Below are 21,547 nucleotides of genomic sequence, written 5' to 3'. Positions count from 1 at the left end.
ACAAAAGCTAACAGAAATAGCAGAAATACTTTCAAGGGACTAGAATCCTGCCCATTTTCTCTCACTTTGTCTCTCTCTTCCCCACTCTCCTTTCTCTTTCCCTCTCTCTCTCTCGAAACAAAGATTTCTTTTTCTGACAAATACGTCAGAGCGTTAGGAATAAGGAAAATGTTTATAATAGGCTACACTAATGGTAATTTTTCCCCTTTTGTTGACGAAAATGCAAACACTCTTTTTGTTTTACGGCTGGAAAGCCGGACAAAGCAAGTTTATCCGACTAATAGAAATAACATGTCTTTCTCAATCCCTTTGAGGCTTATAACATGACAACTAACTACCTCGAGAAAGTGGCCTGAATCTACAAGATGAAAGCCAAGAAATAGAGCACTTCATCGATCAGACCTGGGCTGTTATATAATTCTGGGCTATTGTTCTGTTATATAAATCTGCTATATATATATATATATATATATATATATATATATATATATATATATATATATATATATATATATATATCTGAAACCATCGAGTGTTCTTGATGGCTTGGATAATGATTTTGATTTATTTATTGATAAGTGGTGTAAGAAAGAGAATAAAAATAAAGAGAGTTTTCAAAGTTGGAAGAATTTAATTATTAGTAGAATAAGAAATAAAATATATTCTAACTTAAAAAATAGTAACACTAAATCATTATTTTATAATGCGAAGATTAAACAAGCAATTGCTAATCTAAAGAATGAATTTGTAATTGTGCCAGTGGATAAAGCTAATAATAATTTTGCCATAATTTGTCAGAAGCTGTATTGTGATATCTTAAAAAGGGAGTTATGCACAACTAATGTTTACGAAAAGGTAAATATAGAGGATGAGAATTTAATTGAAAAGACTGAAGAAATACTTTTTAACAATTTTAATATTAAAATAAATGACAATGATAAAAAGTTCCCTTTCCTATATTGGACTGTAAAATTTCATAAGAATCCCCCTAAACCACGGTTTATTGCTGGAGCAGCTAAATGTCCAACCCGCATTGCTGCTACTGACCTCTCTTTAATTTTAAAGGAAATTGTAAATAAACTTGAAACCTATTGTTCTGGTATTAAAAAATTTTCGAATTTTAATCCATATTGGAGTGTTAATAATTCACTGCAGGTGATAGATTCTTTAACAATGGTTTCAGCTAAAAGAATTGAGTCTTTCGATTTTGCGACAATGTATACTAATTTATCACTTAATCTAGTGTTTGATAATTTAAAAACTGTTATCAAGAAATCTTTCCTCTTATCTAGTAAAAGGTTCTTAAAAATAGACACTTATAATAAAAAAGCTATATGGACAAATTGCCTTAATACTACAGTTAACATGAGATGTTACAGCTTGGATATGATTTTTGAGTTATTAGAATTTGTTTTATACAATACTTATATAAGATTTGGTGGTGATTTGTACAAGCAAATTGTGGGAATTCCCTGGGGGGGAATGCCAGCCCATTTATAGCTGACTTGTTTTTAAGTCAACTAGAATATAAATATATGATGGATAAGAATAATCCAATTAATTTAAAACATGTTTTGTCAAATAATAAAAGATATTTAGATGATATTTTGGTCTTAAATTGTAAGGATTTCATTGATATTTCTAAAAATATATATCCATCAGAGCTTATTCTTGAACCTAGTCATGGCGCTGGTCATGAAGATCATTTCTTAGATTTAAATATTAATATTTGTGATAATAATAAATTAAATTTTAAAATGTATAATAAAACGAATGATTTTGATTTTGAAGTGATTAGTTTCCCATTCCCTGAAAGTAATATACACTCAAATATCACATATTCAGCGTTTTTCTCACAGTTACTTCGTTATGCAAGGATTTGTAGTAATTATATTGATTTTAAAAATAGATGTAAAATCTTAAGCCAAAAATTGATATCAAGAGGTTTTTCTGCAAATAAATTAACTTGGCAATTTAAAAAATTTAGTTTTCATTATAACGAACTTTTAAATAAATATCAAAAGAATTATCTAGAAATACTTAAAGAAATTTTCAACTAATTTCGGAGGTTCGAGAAATGTTGTTGCAGCGCCATTTATTTTGAATTGTGTTTCTAATTGAGCGGATTTTTTTTTTTAAATTAGCCACATGGTAAAGATGAATTCTATATTTGTTTAGTTCATTCAGGTTTTTTGCAATGTGTTAATATTTGTGATTGGTAAAATTTATTAAATTTAGTTTACCTATTGTTGCTAAAAAGAGGGATATATTAACAGGATAAGCTTGTTTTGGTGTTACTTGGTTGTTTTACATTTGCTGTTTTTTTTTCTTTCATAGGCATGTATTTTGGGGGTGATACCTGATACGGGGATGCCATGGATATTGTGTGGTAGCCACAACACTTGGCTGGGTAGAGAATTTAAAGTGGCGAAACCCTATATAGGCCAGTGTATTCTCCTGATGAGCCCTTGTGTTGGGTTGTTGCCTCAGAATTATTTGTTTTTATTACTTTTTCTATTGTTTGGTAAATGACGACTTATACTTATTGACGACATGACTGTCTGTCCCAGGATTATTCTTTATGGTTGATTGTGTATGGCTATGCTGTTTGACCTATGTGATTGTATGGATGAGTAGGGTTAAGGCCTCATTCAAGTGCTGGTCTATATTAATCACTAGTTTAGGAAAACACTATTCCTTTTCTCCTTCTGTCTCTTTTTTTTTTTTTTTTTTTTTTTTTTTTTGTGTGTGTTTGTGCTGTTGCATTGGTAATTTCTCTTTTCATGATATATATATATATATATATATATATATATATATATATATATATATATATATATATATATATATAGATATATATATATACATATATATATATATATATATATATATATATATATATATATATATATATATATATATATATATATATATATATATATATATATATATATATAATATTATATACATATATAATATCTGTTATAAGTCTAAATATATAATATAATATAAAATAAAACATATCATATAAAATATAGACATAAAAATAAATGTTATATAAATGGGATTGAAAAAAATTGACAATCTTCTTCACAGTACCTTTTTTACGCTTTTTTTACTTTTTTTTTTTGCACTTCGTAATTGGTGTCAGGCATTCAAACAGGGATTAAACTAGGGAGCTTTGGGTATTTGAAAAAGGGAAAAAATACAAATTAAATTTTTAAATATAAAATATGGGAGAAATGCAAAAGTAGGCGGAACGGGTCGGGCAGGACCGGAGATCTGCGCTCATGTTTATAGATTTTGCGTAGTTATTTCTTAGCATGGGTTTGCCGTGAGAGATGTCGGAAAAAGGTGATGAGAACGGCTGGGTCGTGTTATTGCGAATCCTCTTGAGTGCAAGCTCCTCAAAACCCTTCTTCAAGTGCTTCTCAGATCCCGGAAGAGACAACAGAGTACAGAGACGACAAAACAGAAGCTGGTTAGAACCTGGACAAATTAGATGGCTGGTCTAGGATGTCATCCCAATGGATACAATTTGCAGAGAAGCTGGTTGAAAATCTGTCAGCAAGAACGATAAAAGTCACAAAAATTCTTCATACAAGGTGTTTTGGAAATGCCTGGTTCTTGCCACAAGTACAAGTAAGTTAACAAGTATCGAGTATTGGTGCACCCAAGGATCCAAATTTCCAACCAAATAGCTATTAGTACAACAAAAAACAAAGGCTGATGAAAAGCAAAATAAGCTAACTAAACTTTTTAATGTTATTGAAATTTCAGCGTCAAAATCCTTGACTAACAATTGTGAGTGATATACTAAAACGGTCTTTTTTTTATATTTGCATTGGCGTCTTTAACATTCTCAGAATTCTATAGCAGAACAAAATTATGATTTTAATCTTTTTGCAAGAAAAAATTTTTCGTCTGTGAACTTTAAGTGAAAAAGAATCTATAAGAACTATGCAAACAGTTTCTTAGACCGTGCTGCCATTCTATTTATAAATAGAATAAAAATCTAATAGTTCGTGGTAACGAACTGTAGTAAGGAGCGACCCGGCACAATAGTAACCGAAACTTTAAAAAACATAACTTTGATACCAATAGTTACATGAAAACAATTGCATTTTAATGCTGGTTTTAAATATACAAACTCCTTCAAGTTTAGTATTACCCATCAGAAGTTACGAGCCTGATAAAATTTGCCTTATTTTAGAAAATAGGGGGAAACACCCCCTAAAAGTCATAGAATTTAACGAAAATCATGCGATCAGATTCAGCGTATCAGAGAACCCTACAATGGAAGTTTCAAGCTCCTATCCACAAAAAATGTGAAATTTTGTATTTTTTACCAGAGGACAGATCAAGGATGCGTGTTTATTCGTTTGTTTGTTTTTTTTTGTTTTTTTTTTCAGGGGTGATCTTATCGACTGATTGGTCATAGAGTGTCGCAAGAGGGCTCATTATAATGGAAATTAAAAGTTTTAGTGCTATTTTTAAGTAACCAAAAAATTGGAGGGTGCCTATGCCCCCTCCAACGCACATTTTTTCTCCAAAGTCACTGGATCAAAATTTTGAGATACATATTTGTGAAATACACAAATATAGAAGTTCGTTACGTAAGTTATTTCGTAAGGTACGTATGTTTATTACTAACAAAAACTTACGTAAAAAAAAACAGATCTAGTTGTATTTTTAAGTAACGAGAAATTGGAGGGCAACTAGGCCTCCTCCCCCACTCCTTTCTTGTCAAAATCGTCCGGTTAAAACTATGAGAAAGCGATTTAGCAAAAAAAAAAAATGCAAATTTTGTTTTATTTATTCATGTGCGATGAGCCAAAATCAAAACATGCAATATTTCATAAACGTCCAGAAATAATTTTTTTTTAACTACAAGTAAGGAATAACATTAAAACTTAAAACAAACAGAAATTATTCCGTATATGAAAGGGGTTGTACCCTCCTCAACGCCTCTCTCTTTACGCTAAAGTTTTCTAACGGTTTTGAAAGTAGAGTTGTGACAAAAATGTCAAATTTTAGCGTAAAGAGCGGGGCGTTGAGGAGGGGACAACCCCTTTCATATACAGAATTATTTCTGTTCGTTTCAAGCTTTAATGTCGCTCCTTACTTGCAGTTAAATTTTTTTTTTATTTAATTACATAAAGAACGGATAAATCACACAGCAAAGAGACAAACAATATATAAATTACAGATAAAACTTTTATTAATTAAGAAATAAAATTATTTTTGGAGCTTTCAGTTTATTGTTTATTGTCTCAGTTAAAAATTCACATGTTAGATATATTTACATATGTTCATTTAATCTAGAATAATTACACTGTTTATATTTCAGCACTGAAAATAAATTCATTGGCTTGCATTATAAAGTTATCACTTATAAACAAACGTTTTGATAAACAAAATATCAATCAAGTTAAATAGATAGATTCTAAACTTAACAAACTATTTTAAATTGTTAATTTAAAATTTAAAACTTTAACAAAGTTAAAAAATAGCACACTGTTATAAAATATTTAATTTAATAAAAATAAATAAATAGGCATTACAATAAATGATAAATATAATAGATACAGTTATACTATAAATAAAAATATGGAGGAACAGGATAAATTGTTATAAGCATGCCCCCTCCCCCTATTACAAAGAGGTATCTCTTACAGCAAACAATCCTCGAATACTAACTGCTCGTACATACGTTTTCTTTTATTTGTTGTAAAAGACTTCAAATGATGAGACAACTCCCTAAAAAGTGTCAAACCTGTCTATTAAAAATGTTATAATAGTAATTTGGCTGATGTACAGGTCTGAAAAAAATTCTAAGAATTCCACATTGCCACACCACTCAATTTCTATTTCTGACAGGGAACTGAGTCACATGGTTACAGATGACGCTGCAATCAGGGTTGCCACTTAGAGACTATCTCTGTCAAAATCACATTTTAAAATTTTTTATGGCTACACTAAATAGCGTTAATTTAGTTTTGATTTTAATAGGAACATGATCATCAAAATGTTGTTGAATTCATCCTAATAGCTGAAAAAACAATGATGTGTTTTAATACCAGGCCCTCTCTTCGCTAGGTTTCCAAAAAACTGTAGACAAATTTTGCGGCAATCCTGGTTGCATATTCTTTTGACAGATTCTAAAAAAAAAAGGACACACCTCATGTAGTTCCTTCTCATGATTTGTCTCTACGCCATATTTAGGAACGCTGTCACTTGTGAGGCTATTGGCATGTGTTAGGGGCTTCCGAGCTCCACAAATTTGTGACATTGTTGCTGAAGCCTCTCGGACCGATTTTTTGACAAATGTTTGATCATCTTCATACCTTAGTGATGAAATGTCAAGCTCTTGATTCTTATCTAGAAATAAATTTTTTAAACTTCTAAAAACAGTAGCTTCCAAAAATTGTAAAAGATCCAAAATTATACACATTTTATATTAAAGATAATATCCAGGCGAAATTATATAAAAATTAACAAGAGATTGTTTTGAAAAAAGTAAAGAGCCATGTTAAAAGCCAAAACGAGCATAAATAAATGTATATAATATTTTAAACTTAAAATGAGCAGAAATTACTGTGAATCTATAAATGAAACCTAAATCATACTGAAATTAATTGAATAATCAAGTAAAACTTAAAACAAACCGAAATTACAACAAAATAAATGTGAGTCTCTAGGGGTCGGGGAAACTCGAGTTTTGAAAAAAGGGTAAAAAGGTTGAGATGGCTAAGGCACGTACTGCGAATAAAGGATGGCAGATTTCGAAGAGTTTCCTTTTTGGCCAACTGTCTAGGGCTAAGTGGAAAGCAGGTCGTCCGTGATTGGTGTGGGAGGATGTCATAAAGAAAGGTTTCAGGATAGTGGGAACTTCCTGGGAGGGCGTAAAAAGGGGGACTTTGAATAGATTGGAGCAGAGGAGGAGCCAGCATAGGCCTCAGGCGGCTTGGTGCTTCAGTGAGCTGTTAGTAGCAGTAGTAGCAGGTGACCGCATTGTTTTTTCAATTCCTCAGTTGTGCCTATCGTTTCAGGAATATTCCCTTGGGAGACTCCAAGAAACCTTGACCTAGAAGCTAAAAATTCCAAGCTGACTGAGCAACAAGACCACACTGTACGTCTTTTCTTTTAAAAATCTATTTGTGAACGATATATAATTTACATAATTTCAGGCCATTACTCCTAGGTTCACAGGTGCTATAAGGAAATGCCTTTTTAGCCCTTTGCCCTCTTCATTTGCCCTTTTTGAATACCGAAAATATAGAAAAGTAGAGACTGTGGCAACGTTTGGAAATTTATTGCACTTTACTGTACCTTTTTTCCAAGCCCTGTACACCTTCCTTAGGAATTTTGAAATGTTCGCCCTTCCTCTCTGAGAAAGTTCCTAGAGGTACCCTAGTATTTATTTTGGGCTCAGTATAAGGACTATCAGTAGTTGTTTAGAGTCCCTTTTTGCCTTTTTGTCAAACTCCCAAGCACCCTTGGGGATAACAGTATCTACTTGGCGATCCTATAAAACCGATTAAAATTATCCTTATTTTTGAATTAATTGTACCATGTTACAATATTTACTGTCATTGTTTACCTAACTTTTACTTTTCGTTTGCTTAACAGAAGACAAGTTCTATGTTTAAAATCCTAGAAATCTTTAGGCAAAGCGTTTTTTCATCTTTTACGTCAAAATAGAAAATCAAATAAAATTTTAGAGGAAATTAGGGTCATATTAAAGCCTAAAAACGACCAGAAAGAAATTTATATATAAATATATTAATATATATTTATTATATAAATAATAAATATATTATTTCATTTTAAAACTAACATTAATTACAAGGAATCTAGAAATAAACTTTTAACGGACAGAAATTAAAATGGAAAATCTCGTCAAACGTATAAATTATATATAATTTAATGGATAGGTAGATGGATTGTAAAAGAACAGAGATTCAAATGAATAATCAAATAAAATTTAAAACAAGCAGAAAGTGCAAGAAACAAACAAACTCTCTAAAGGCCGGAGAACTTTGAATTTTAGAAAAAGGTTGCATAAAAAGTCGTTTTAGTATTCCCTTGGGAAATTTTAAGAAACTTTGACCAAATAAATGATCCCTAAGAGCTCTAAGCTGACTGGACGAACAAGACCAAACTTTTTTAAAAATACGTGTTTGTTATCAGTTTGTAATTTACATAATTTCGAGCCATTACCCCAGGGACTGCAGGGATCATCTCGACCATAAAGGCATATTGTTACAGCTTTTGACTGCTTTGAAAAAATGTCTATCTCAAAATTTTGATCCGATACAGCAAGAAGCTATGGGGTTGACCAGAGGCTAAAAAGGGCACGGAAAGCCGACCACTTACCCTTCCATCACTTTCAGCGCTTAAAAGCACAAAAAAAAATTACGACCAATGAGTCCATCCCAGCCTTTTACAACCACACCTTTAACACGAAGCTGCCGGGATAAGAAATAATAGTAAAACATGGGATGCACGTCGCTCTTTATACCAAGGCACCACCAGTGCGTTCCCTCTTATTTCCTTGTATTTTGTAGCTGTTATTCAGGTACGTTTTTGGTTTACGTGTTACTTTCTTAGTTAGTAATTTTACCCATTATTTGTATACCTATACATTTTCTCTTACTTCCTTGTACTTTTTAGCTGTTATTCAGGTACGTTTTTGGTTTACGTGTTACTTTCTTAGTTAGTAATTTTGCCCATTATTTGTATATCTACCACTAGTCTACTATCAGCACACACCTCAAACCTACCCACCAATAAATGCATACCAAATATTCCCTGAAGATTAAGTTGCTGATGCAACAAATAGAATAGCTTATAAGCAAGGATATTGAACTTCGACAGGGGAATGTGGATCAAATGCACAAGGGTACCTGACTTACAAAAAAAATATTTAGGAATAAGGGTATGCGAATGTACGTTACTGAAACTTTTATGGGTATCTTGAAAATTATTTATCCTAAGGCCCTGATCAGATGTTTTAGCCCCAATTCCGTTTTTTTCCTTAGATATTTCAAGTAGGGTTTCAAAAATATGATTACGTGTTTGAATTTGCCAACCAGAAATTTGCCTTAAAGTCTCCAACCTCTTTAAATTCATTCAAAGCATAAATGTTTCAACTTTACTGTCTTTAAACCCCGAGTATTATACAACTATAGGGTTTAATATATTAGGCCTACATGAAATGAGCATGCATATTCACTATCTCAAATGATGTAGAAAAACAAAAATTTTTTAAACACTTTATTAAAATTGATTGCCTGCTATATTATTTCAGGAATTCTTGAAACTAATATAATAATCTTGCTTGTAATTTTTCAATTATTTTTGTATTTTTGTCCATTGATCTTCGCAACAACTTTAAGCTTTTTTTGCTTTTCTATAAGAAGAGTTGAGAAAGTCAACTTACGCCCATGTGGCATAGCACCAGAGGAACTGATGTTGGCACAGAGTCGAGAATCGAAATAAAAGTTTGCTAAAGTTACAAAGTTTTACTTAGTAAGTGACTAAGTTTTTTACTGTTTAAAAAGTAGAGTTGAGAGAAAGTCAACTTTAGCGTAAAGAGTGGGGCGTTGAGGAGGGAACAGCCCATTTCATATACGAAGTAATTTCTGTTCGTTTTAAGTTTTAATGTCGCTCCTTACTTGCAGTTGAAAAAAACTTGTTTTTTAATTAATTCTATAAGAGTTGAGAATGTCAACTTACGCCCATCTGGCAGTGCACCAGAGGAACCGATGTTGGCACAGAGATGATGAAATATTAATTACTTTCAGGATATAGTTTACAGATCCGAAATGCAATGGAAAGGGATCTTGGAAAACTTTTAAGCTCAATAGAGTTGAGAAAGATAATGTTTTCAAAAAGAAAGTAAGCAAAGAGCAAACCTGGATAAATAAGTCTATCTAATAATTAAATAAAAACCAGCTGTCTGATGATAAATGCAATATGGCAAGCATTAATCAAAAGATTACGCAAAAGAAAAATTCTGGGGAAATTTGTTGAGGTATATCTGACATCAAACATCTTACTGACATAGATTAAAGAGATGAGCAGCATAATTAACTAAAGCAAAATCCATTCACTTAATTTTTCACTTAAAAGGTGAAGGGGAAAAAAGTAAAAAATAGTTGAGATTTAAAAACACCAGTATTGGTCAAAAATTCTTTTAGAGCACAGCTATCACAAAGACAAATTTTTAAAAATATTCATTCAAAAATAAATCGAGCTAGATAATTTTGGTATTTTATACCAATGTGTATACGTGACACATCTGTGTCATTTGGGTGCTTTATGAGGTGGTTGCGCATTAAATTTTCCAATCCGTTCATTTTCAGTATTCTCGATCCAAAGTCTTCAGTGACTCTTTACTTTGGAAATTGATAAGGACATTCTTTAAAACCGAATAATGGTACCCACTAATGACATCTTGGCGAATTTAAATTTTCTAATCCATGGAGAATCCGCAAGCCAAGGGGAATAACCGAAGCAAATATTTAGCGAACCTAAAGAAAATGGACCGGAATTTCAGACAATCAGTTCTAGTAAACAACTTGAAAATAGAACGATACACAAGATGTAAGGGCCCAGTGAGTGGTAGGAAACTAATTGACAAACTGATATACCACTATTGCTACTACTAGCAACAACTGACCACAGCACCAAGCCCCCTGAGGCCAATACAGCGAAGGACTCTCTTCCTTCGGCAAAATAAATTCAAAGCCTCATCCTTTACATCCTTCCAGGTAGTTCCCATTTCACTTATATCTTTCCCTACGACATTCTTCCATCCCACTTGAAGAAGACCTGATTTCCGTTTAGCCTTAGATCATTGGCCAAAAAGGACAATCTTAGGCAGTCTGTCATCCTTCATCGGCAGAACGTGTCCTAGCCATCTCAACCTTTCTCTAATTCTAGTCATAGGAAGTGGAATTGAACCAAACTTCTAACTCAGATACTGTTTGAAATATAGTCAGTTAATTAGGTAACAAAAACAATCTGTAGACAATTTCTCTAGGAAACATCTAGCAAACCTTTCTCCGTTATGGGGGCGCCCACGCTTCAGAACCATATGTGATCATTGTCATCACTGTAGCTTCCAGTATTATAATTTTGGTTCGCAGACTTATCGTCCTATTCTTCCAAAGTTTTTTCAACTGGGAAAAAACATCTTCGCCATGTCTATCTCTACTTGTACTTTTAACATCTTCACTGCGCCCATCGTCTTTATTAATATTACTACCGAGGCAACTGAAGCTGTACAAATAATCGTTTTTTTCGTTACCCAACGTTACCTTTTTGTCTTCACTTTTTCCTAGTCTTAGTGACTTAGTCTTCTTAACATTAATTTTCAAACCTATTCTAGCAACCTTAACTCACAAACTTGTAAAAGTTCATTCATTTTGCTCAAACTTTCATCTAGGAAGCTTAAATCGTCAGCAGGATCTAAGCCCAGAAAAGTTTTACTTCCCCATTTGATTTTGTATTCTCCCATTGCCTTTACCGTGCTCCTTAGACAAAGTCAATCAAAATGGTCCAAATAAATTGGGATAGAAAACAACAGTGCTTAAGACAATGGTCCAAATCAAATGGTCAATCAAATGGTCAAAATCAAAATGGTCCAAATAAATTGGGATAGAAAACAACAGTGCTTAAGACAATGGTCCAAATCAAATGGTCAATCAAATGGTCAAAATCAAAATGGTCCAAATAAATTGGGATAGAAAACAACAGTGCTTAACTCCTGAGTTAGCATGAAACCAGCTACTAACCTCACTTCACACCTTCGCCAGTGCGGTGTTATTCTCGTACATAGCTCTAATCACTTTATTGTATTAGTCGGGTATTAGGATTAGTCTAAAGGTGTTTGGTGAATCAGGCAATTCTCAATTATTAACGTAAGAATGGAAATTTGGTCAACACATACTCTACCCTTCCTAAAAACATACTGTTTTTCTTTTAAAACTTTGTCTTCAGCACCTCTAAATCTAAAAATTAGTACCTCATCTACTACCTAAAATTTACTAGAATTTAGTACCAATGGAAACCAGGCTAATGCATCTATAATTATCAAATTCATCCTTATTACCTTTCTTATACAGGGGTTTAACTAGGGTTTTCCAAAAATCGCTTGGTGCTTTCCCCATTTCAAAAATCATATTCATAATCTTCTGTAACCTATAGGCTAGGATACCATCTATCCCTATTTCTACCAGCCTGGGCGCTAAAATCTCCAAATAAAACACCATACTTCTGCATGGGACCCTTTATATTTGTTCTTGTAACTGTAAGTGAAATTCATCTGAGTCACCACTATCTCCGTCAGTCGGTTCTACAGGGGCACATACTACTATGACTGATGATCTGCACTTTTTAATTTTAAAATTTGCGATTAGCATTCTATTATTAATACCTTCCCAACCCAAACAAGACTTAGCAGCTTCATTGTTTATCATGAGCCCTACTTCCTATCTATTTACCCCATCCTTCCTGCCTGGGTAATAAATTCTAGATCACTTAATTTCATGTTTCCTACCCCTAGGATATGAGTTCCTGACATCTTAATAAGTCCAGTTCAAAGCGTCTGAATTTGTCTGTCAAAGTGTTGATCCGATAGTTATTTTTTTGACATCGTAATATTCGAAGTTGCAATTTTCCTATTCTTTAAATCACTAAAATTATTTGGCCTCATGAAAAGCAATGGTCCAAAAACCAGCGTAGGACGGGGACCAACACATGATCTCAAGTCTAAGTATAAGCGCTTAAGCCAGCTTAGAACTCCCTTCAGTTGAATGGAGGCTTTGTGCGATCCTGGGCCCATAATGGTCGCCACTTGATTTTCAGCACTTGGCAATGATCTTCTATCAACAAGAGTCAAAATCCTCCACAAAAAAATCTCAAACCTATTACCTCAAGCTCATTATATATTCCTGTCTATAAGTGTTATGCTGCTACAGGGAGGCAACCTATAGTAGATAAATCAGCTAGGAAGAGGTTTTCAGCCTAAAAATACCCAACAAAACAGGCTAAAACCAGAAGAAATATCCATTTGTTCAAGCAGACACTGGTGAACTCTTTTCAGCAACTGAAGCCTTTAAGATGATCATTAATACAGCCAAAAAAAATGTCATGCAGGTATCTAGAGACCCTGCCCCAAGAACTGAGCAGATAACAATTAAAGGAGGGCCAGTTGAAAACGTCAATTCTTTGTTCTAACAAGGCAGCCTCATTACTCCAAAAATGATAACTCAAAACCGATCGGGCGAAGATCAGGCGATCTATGGCTAGTTGGAGCTTCAAAGGCTCCAACTACTAATCTGGCAAAAGCAAAGCACTGTCGACATCTTTGAAGGTACGTCTCTATTAACTCTGAAATTCTAACAGTTTCTAAGAATTCTCACCGCTTTCTAACAAGGGAAACATTGTCAATAAAGGCTGACGATGAACGAAGAATATGCGTGCTTGAAACTAAATACCTATGCTGCATAGCAGGGATTTCTTGTGTTGACCAGGTATCAAATGACGAGCTCTGTAAACTCTTCAGTTGCTGCCGTACCTATATGAACCGATTTAAAGCAAACAGTTCTGCTAGCTTGGTTACATTTAACGAATTTCAGCCAATCAGCCATCAAATCGCCTTCGAAGGACGGCTACATGACACACGTCCTCGAGACTGACTAATTTTCTGGTCTAAAGCCTCCACCAGCTACTCTGTTTGGTGCCAGACTGATCAGAATATCGCCACCGAATTCATCTAATTTCCAGAAAAGAAGGAGCCACGAAGGTCGGATGGGACCTAAGTTAAGTTTATTTGCTTATTCTTTGAGCATAAAGAAAATACATATGCAAACAGAATAAAAGTTGAAAGTAAATAGATCACTTTGAAACAAAAATCTAAAAAACATACTGAAGTTCAATTAAATACGCTCGACTAGATTTCTTAGTCTGGACATTTCTGATTGGATTTGAAGAGCTATTATTGTTCTTTTGTAAGCTTTTAGTTTCAATTTCAAACTTAATCGTTATTCTAAAAGCTATCGTATCAGGTTGACTTAAATATTAAATTCCACTTTGTCTGATAACAGAGAAAATTGAGAAAGACCTTGTTATCGTCCTTCCAGCGGAAGGGGAAATACCAATTAACAAACAGCTTTCCATTTTCTGTTCTCTCGTATCCTCGACAAATTAATTACTAAATGGGTTACCACTCGACAAAAAAAGAAAGTAATTTGTACTTGAGGATGCAAGAGAAGAGCGGTGTAGATGAAAGCTAGGTTTTGAAGAAGAAAAGAGTCTATAAGGAAGTCATTATTTAAGAAGCGTAATTAAAAAAACCAAGCTTTTCAAGTGAAAATAAAGATTAATGTTGAAAATAAAAACAAACAAAATTATTCTTTATATGAGAAAGGTTGTCCTCTCTTCAACCCCCCACTATTTACGATAAAGTTTTATAATGCTATGGTGAAAGAGTATATGAGAGTAACAAATTCGCAACCGATTGAATTTCAAAGCATTTCATTGAGACTTGTATTGTTTAAAGTAGATACACATAATAAAGCTCTTCTATTCTTGAGATATCGTTAAAAATACTTTGCATTCTAATCTAATCACCCTTGTGCAGTTATTCGTAAAGCTAATATTCAGACTATAGCGTAACGAGGAGAGGGCAGCCCTCTTCATATACGGAAAAATTCTCCTTGTTTAAAGCTCTAAGATCGTGCTTTTTACGTTCATTTAAATGCCATATCCAGGGCTACCCTAAATATGAGGAGTGCTCTCACCTCCTCAAACTCAATTCTTTATATTAAAGTTTAACTTTTGCAGATGATGCTTCAAGAAAAAGAGCTCTAACAGACAGTTTGAAAGCATGGGCCTGAAAAAAGATTAAAAAATTGGGGTTTAGACATCTTCCTACCCATAAGAACATCTATTGGTCGACACCCAAATAGATGATGCGCAAATATGCGACATTACTCATATATGGCCTTTAGTTTTATTGACTAAACGGTCTATAGCAACACCTTATTTTTGGGGACTGCATTCACGTTCAGTGACGATCGTATACTGACTGCACGCTAGTCAAACAGTTCGTGGTAACGAACTGTAGTAAGGAGCGACCCGGCTCAATAGTAACCGAAACTCTAAAAAATGGAAATTTGATACCAATAGTTACATAAAAATAATCGCATATTAATGCTGATTTTAAATATATAACTTTCATCAAGATTAGTCTTACCTATCAAAAGTTACGAGCCTGAGAAAATTTGCCTCATTTTAGAAAATAGGGGAAAACATCCCCTAAAAGTCATACAATCTTAACGAAAATCACACCATCAGATTCAGCGTATCAGAGAACCTTGTTGTTCTCAAGCTCCTATCTAAAAAAATGTGGAATTTCGCATTTTTTGCCAGAACACAAATCACGGATGCGTGTTGATTTGTTGTTTTGTTTGTTTTTTTCCCAGGGGTGATCGTATCGACCCAGTGGTCCTAGAATGTCGCGGGAGGGCTCATTCTAACGGAAATTAAAAGTTCTAGTTCCCTTTTTAAGTGACCCAAAAAAATGGAGGGCACCTAGGCCCCCTCCCACGCTCATTTTTCCCCAAAAGTCACCGGATCAAAATTCTGAGATAGCCATTTTATTCACCATAGTCAAAAAACCTAATAACTATGTCTTTGGGGACGACTTACTCCCCCGCAGTCCCCGTGGGAGGGGTTGCAAGTTACAAACTTTGACCTGTATTTACATATAGTAATGGTTACTGGGAAGTGTAAGAACGTTTTCAGGGGGATTTTTTTGCTTTGGGAGGGAGAGTTGAGGTGGGGCGGGTTACGTGGGAGGATCTTTCCATGGAAAAACTTCTCATGGGGTAAGATACTTTCAATGAAGGGGGTGTAGGATTTTTTAGCATTATTTAAAAAAACAATGAAAAAATAAATATGAAAAGTTTTTTTCTACTGAAAGTGAGGAGCAGCATTAAAACTTAAAACGAGCAGAAATTATTGCGCATATGAGGGGTTTACCTCCTCGTAATACCTCGCTCTTTATGCTAAAGTATTTTTAGTAATTTCAACTATTTATTCTACGGCCTTTGTGATTCATGGGTCATTCTTAAGGAATTGGGACAAAATTTAAGCTTTAGTGTAAAGAGCGAGGTATCGACGAGGGGTGAACTCCCTCATTAAGTGACCCAAAAAAATGGAGGGCACCTAGGCCCCCTCCCACGCTCATTTCCCCCCAAAAGTCACCGGATCAAAATTCTGAGATAGCCATTTTATTCACCATAGTCAAAAAACCTAATAACTATGTCTTTGGGGACGACTTACTCCCCCGCAGTCCCCGTGGGAGGGGTTGCAAGTTACAAACTTTGACCTGTATTTACATATAGTAATGGTTACTGGGAAGTGTAAGAACGTTTTCAGGGGGATTTTTTTGCTTTGGGAGGGAGAGTTGAGGTGGGGCGGGTTACGTGGGAGGATCTTTCCATGGAAAAACTTCTCATGGGGTAAGATACTTTCAATGAAGGGGGTGTAGGATTTTTTAGCATTATTTAAAAAAACAATGAAAAAATAAATATGAAAAGTTTTTTTCTACTGAAAGTGAGGAGCAGCATTAAAACTTAAAACGAGCAGAAATTATTGCGCATATGAGGGGTTTACCTCCTCGTAATACCTCGCTCTTTATGCTAAAGTATTTTTAGTAATTTCAACTATTTATTCTACGGCCTTTGTGATTCAAGGGTCATTCTTAAGGAATTGGGACAAAATTTAAGCTTTAGTGTAAAGAGCGAGGTATCGACGAGGGGTGAACTCCCTCATATACGCAATAAAAAAATACGAATATAGAAGTTCGTTACGTAAGTTAATTTGTAAATTACGTATATTTTTTACTAATGAAAATGTTCGTAAAAAAATTAAAAGTTCTAGTTGCCTTTTTAAGTAATCAAAAATTGGAGGACAACTAGGCTTCCTCCCTCTCTCCTTTTTCTCAAAATCTTCCGGTTAAATCTATGAGAAAGCCATTTAGCCAAAAAAAATTAATATGCAAATTTCGTTTTAATTATTTATGGACGGAGAGCCAAGATCAAAACATGCATTAATTAAAAAACGTCCAGAAATTAATTAAAAAAACAAGTTTTTTAAATGAAAGTAAGGAGCGACATTAAAACTTAAAACGAACAGAAATTACTCAGTATATGAAAGGGGCTTTTCCTCCTCAACGCCCCGCTCTCTATGCTAAAGTTTTTTTTTACTGTTTTAAGAAGTAGAGTTAAGAGAAAGAGTCAAACTTTAGCGTAAAGAGCGAGGCGTTGAGGAGGAAAATCCCCTTTCATATACAGAGTAATTTCTGTTCGTTTTAAGTTTTATTGTCGCTACTTACTTTCATTTAAAAAAACTTGTTTTTTTTTTTATTTAATATGGACTAAGACTGGGAGGCTATATAAATGTCCTTTCAATAGTTCTCATATTTTTTGCTTTATTATTGCTTCGGCTAAAATACTGGAATGTGGTAATTCCTTTACGCAGACCTATTTTGGTACTTAAAAAGGGCACTAGGTCTTCGAATAATCATTTGAGTGAGTCCTCTTTTAATAATATTAAATTTTAAAAAAAAACAAGTTTTTTTAACTGAAAGTAAGGAGCGACATTAAAACAAAAAACGAACAGAAATTATTCCATATATCAAAGGGACTGTCCCCTCCTCAGTACCCCTCTCTTTGCGCTAAAGTTTTTAATTATTTTAAGAAGTAGATTTGTGAGAAAGAGTAAAACTTTAGCGTAAAGAGCGGGGTGTTGAAGAGGGGACAGTCCCTTTCATATACGGAATAATTTCTGTTCGTTTAAAGTTTTAATGTCCCTCCTTACTTTATGTTAAAAAAACAAACTGGTTTTTTATTCAGTTGCTGAACGTTTTCGAATGCAGATTTTGATTTTGGCCCACCGTACATGAATAATTAAAACAAAATTTGCATATTAATTTTACTTTTTTGGCCAAATGGTTTTCTCAAAGTTTTTATAGGATGATTTTGAGATTAAAAAGGGGCGGAGGAGGGGGTTTAGTTGCACTCCAATTTTTTTGGCTACTTAAAAAGGCTACTAGAACTTTTACCTTTATTTACGAACATTTTTATTAGTAATAAATATGCGTAACTTACAAATTAATTTACGCAACGATCTATATTCGTATATTTTTATTATGTATAAGGGGGGGGAAGAGTGTTCACCCCTTGACACCCTGAACAACAAAGACCGTTTAATTAGAATAAGTAGCTCTTCTGAAATTACTAAAAATACTTTAGCGTAAAGAGTGAGAGGTATTGAGGAAGGGACGAACCCCCTCATATTCGTAATGATTTCTGTTTGTTTTAAGTTCTAATGTTGCTCCTTACTTTCAGTTGAAAAAAATTGTTTTTTTTAATTTCTCGTTGTTGTTTTTTTAAAATAATGCTGGAAAATCCAGCGCCCCTTCATGGAAATTCTTTTCCCCCGTGATAAACTCATCCATGGAAATATCCTCTCTCTTAACCCCCGACCCCCTTCCCCACCACCATAAGAAATACCCCCTAAAAATATCAGTGTACTTCGTTAATAACCAATACTATATGTAAACAAAGGGCAAAGTTCATAGCTTGCAGTTTTTCCCCCGGGGACTGTGGGGGATTAAGTTGTCCTCAAAGACATAATTATTAGATTTTCGACTATACTCAACAAAATGGATACCTCAAAATTTTGATCCTGTGACTTTGGGAAAAAATGAGCGTGGAGGGGTCCTAGCTTGGTTACTTAAAAAGCGCACTAGAACTTTCAATTTCCGTTAGAATGAGCCCTCTTGCGACATTATAGGACCACTGGCTCGATACGATCACCCCTGGAAAAAAAATAAACACGCATCCGTGATCTTTCTTCTTGCGAAAATGCAAAATTCCACATTTTTGCAGATAGGAGCTTAAAATCTCTACAATAGGGTTCATTGATACGCTAAATATGATGGTGTGATCTTCTTTAAGATTATATGTCTTTTAGGGGGTGTTTCCTCCTTTCTTCGAAAATAAGGCAAATTTTCTCAGAAACGTAACTTTTGATGGGTAATAAACTTTTATATTTAAAATCAGCATAAATATTCGATTCTTTTGATGTATATATTGGTATCAAATTTCCATTTTTGAGAGTTTCGATTACTATTGACCCGGGTCGCTCCTTACTACTGTTCGTTCCCATGAACTATTTGACAAAACTACGGACTATGAATGATTACATGCGCGACTATTCTTCTCTACAAAGTAAGAAATTTCGTATTTTGTCGACAGAGGCTTTAGGATTCTCATATATGTCGAATTACATTGCAAAATTTCAGTCAAGAACAACCTTTTTTGGAGGGGTCCTATATCTAAAATTATGCGAATTTTCTTGTGCCAATAGCATTTGGTGACCAACGAAAAAAGGAACAAATTTAAAATCACAATAAGTAATGAATAATATTACTACATATATTTTGGTCCAAAATTTGTTTTTTAGAACTTTGGTCGCGACTAGTTTTCAGCTCGTTACCACAAATATGGCCATCAGATCAAATTAGAGAATTTGGGACAAAATAAAAAGCTACCTTTTATGATTAATATGACATTATATGATACTTTTTCAAAACTGAAATTTAGTTACTGAAATCAAATTTGAGATAAAACGAATACCAAATGGGTTACCACTCGATATAGAGAGAAAATATATTGTGCTTGACGATACAAGAGACGGAGAAGAGCGGGGTAGATATAAGCTTTTAGGAAGAAAAGAGTCTAATCAAATATACAAGTAATTATTTAAGAAAAAAGATTAGGATAAGAAACTGAAAGCACGAATACCGACATCAGATGAGGGGCCATGTACTCCCACCATTCCAAGCGGCCAGTGCTCCATCGAATCCCGGTCCGGACACTTGTTTTTAGAAAAACTTCTTCAAGATGCAGATTCTTGTTACATACTAGGGTTTGTTTATTTGTGCAAGTGATTTCATTGGTTTTCACATATCCACCCCACCCCAGTTGAAACCTTGTTTTTAAATTAAAGTTTAATATTTATACAAGAATTTAGGACAATATAAAAGCTAGTGATGACTGGAGTAATTCAAAAAACGTCGTGGGCTATTTCCACCAGACTATATTTTAAACCCCAAGCCTCTTGGTTTAGCTCGTTGCATCAACTGTGTCTAATAGCCCTTTGGGCTAGAAATATTTGAAGGAGGATCATGTACAGGGGTCGGGGTTTCCCAGGCCGGCCCCTTAGGTTCAACTCAGATTTTCACAATTCATACCATTATTTTTTAAAATATTGATTTTTATTTTTCTAATTTGACACCTCTCCTCCACCCCCCCAAAAAAAAAACTTAGACTCTCTGTAAGAGTCAAATTTATAGATTTTTTCCAAAGTCTGCCATTTTTATTCAACTCTCCTGCAGGAATACTTTCCTGTAGGAATACTTTCCTACAGGAGAGTCAATGGGTTGATGCTAAAAATAATTATTGCTCCTTCTTTAGACAGAACAAGCGTTTCTTGCTCTGCCTAAAATTTACTCAGCGTCAACAGTGGCATCAATTCATGAAAAAACAGAGGAGGCGATTTTCTCTTTAAATCTTGAGGGTTTTACTTTTGAATTTATTTTCAATTGAAATAGCAAATAAAAGATATTTTCGCTGAAATTATCAGAAAACGTATGTTCAAAATTTAGGAGGGGCAAAAAAAATATCGGTGGCAATCGCCACCCCTGCCTTTCTCCCAAATTAGCATTACTGAGAACCAACAAACCAAATAATGTAGAAGCCCTTTATCAGATATTTTTTCAATCCACTATAAACTAAGATTTTGTAGCTTAGTACCTTTTGACCTACCATCGCTGAATTGGCAGCAACATTTAAAACATGAAGAAATGTGTGATTACTTTCATGTTAAAGATATGAAAAATTCTCTTTCCTCTCTCTCTCCTCCCAATCCTCTCCCTTTGCAGCACTATGTTCTATAAATTAAAACCTCTTCTATAAACCCTCTTCGCCTTCTTCTATAAACCCTCTTCTAAAAAGATACAAAAAGCTCAACATAGATCTATTGTTTATATTTCTTGTATATTTTGAATATGGTGAATCTGTCCTTTTCCTTTCTAACACTTAATAAAACTTTTTCGCGCGCTAACACATGGTCTGCCTTGCACAGGTACTGAACTCCTGATTCACTGTCTTCGGTCAGGAGTGCAATGCGTAGTTGGAGGAAAATAATCCGACACTTCCCGTGTTTATTCCCCAGATCTTTCTAAGTACCCATTTAGAGCCGGGTCGACTCTGGTTGAGCTTACAGGGTCACACCATTGATCTCCACTCCAATCCAAATAGTCAGTGACACCTGGTCTCGAACCCCTGATCTCAGGATTCTAAGTCTAGAGCGCTGACCAACACCCTCTTCTGTGAATTTAAACCTCTTGTATAAATCCTCCTCACCTTCTTCTATAAACCTCGTTTTAAAAGTTTTCGAA

General features: G+C 34.2%; 1 protein-coding gene across 12 annotated transcripts in view; it reads right to left on the bottom strand.

Moving 5' to 3' along the window:
• The window catches only part of LOC136034471 (3',5'-cyclic-AMP phosphodiesterase-like), a 387,364-nt gene that overhangs the window by 60,046 nt on the left and 305,771 nt on the right, over positions 1-21,547 (bottom strand). For all 12 annotated transcript variants that reach the window (XM_065715671.1, XM_065715672.1, XM_065715670.1 and 9 more), the window contains one exon: positions 6,182-6,381. In XM_065715671.1, coding sequence (XP_065571743.1) covers positions 6,182-6,381 — 200 coding nt within the window. The remainder of the gene's footprint in view (positions 1-6,181; positions 6,382-21,547) is intronic.

This window comes from Artemia franciscana, chromosome 13 (genome assembly GCF_032884065.1).
Source record: "Artemia franciscana chromosome 13, ASM3288406v1, whole genome shotgun sequence".
NCBI classification, from domain to species: domain Eukaryota; kingdom Metazoa; phylum Arthropoda; class Branchiopoda; order Anostraca; family Artemiidae; genus Artemia; species Artemia franciscana.
Note: the sequence above shows the minus strand (reverse complement) of the source record. Positions and strands in the feature narration are given on the sequence as shown.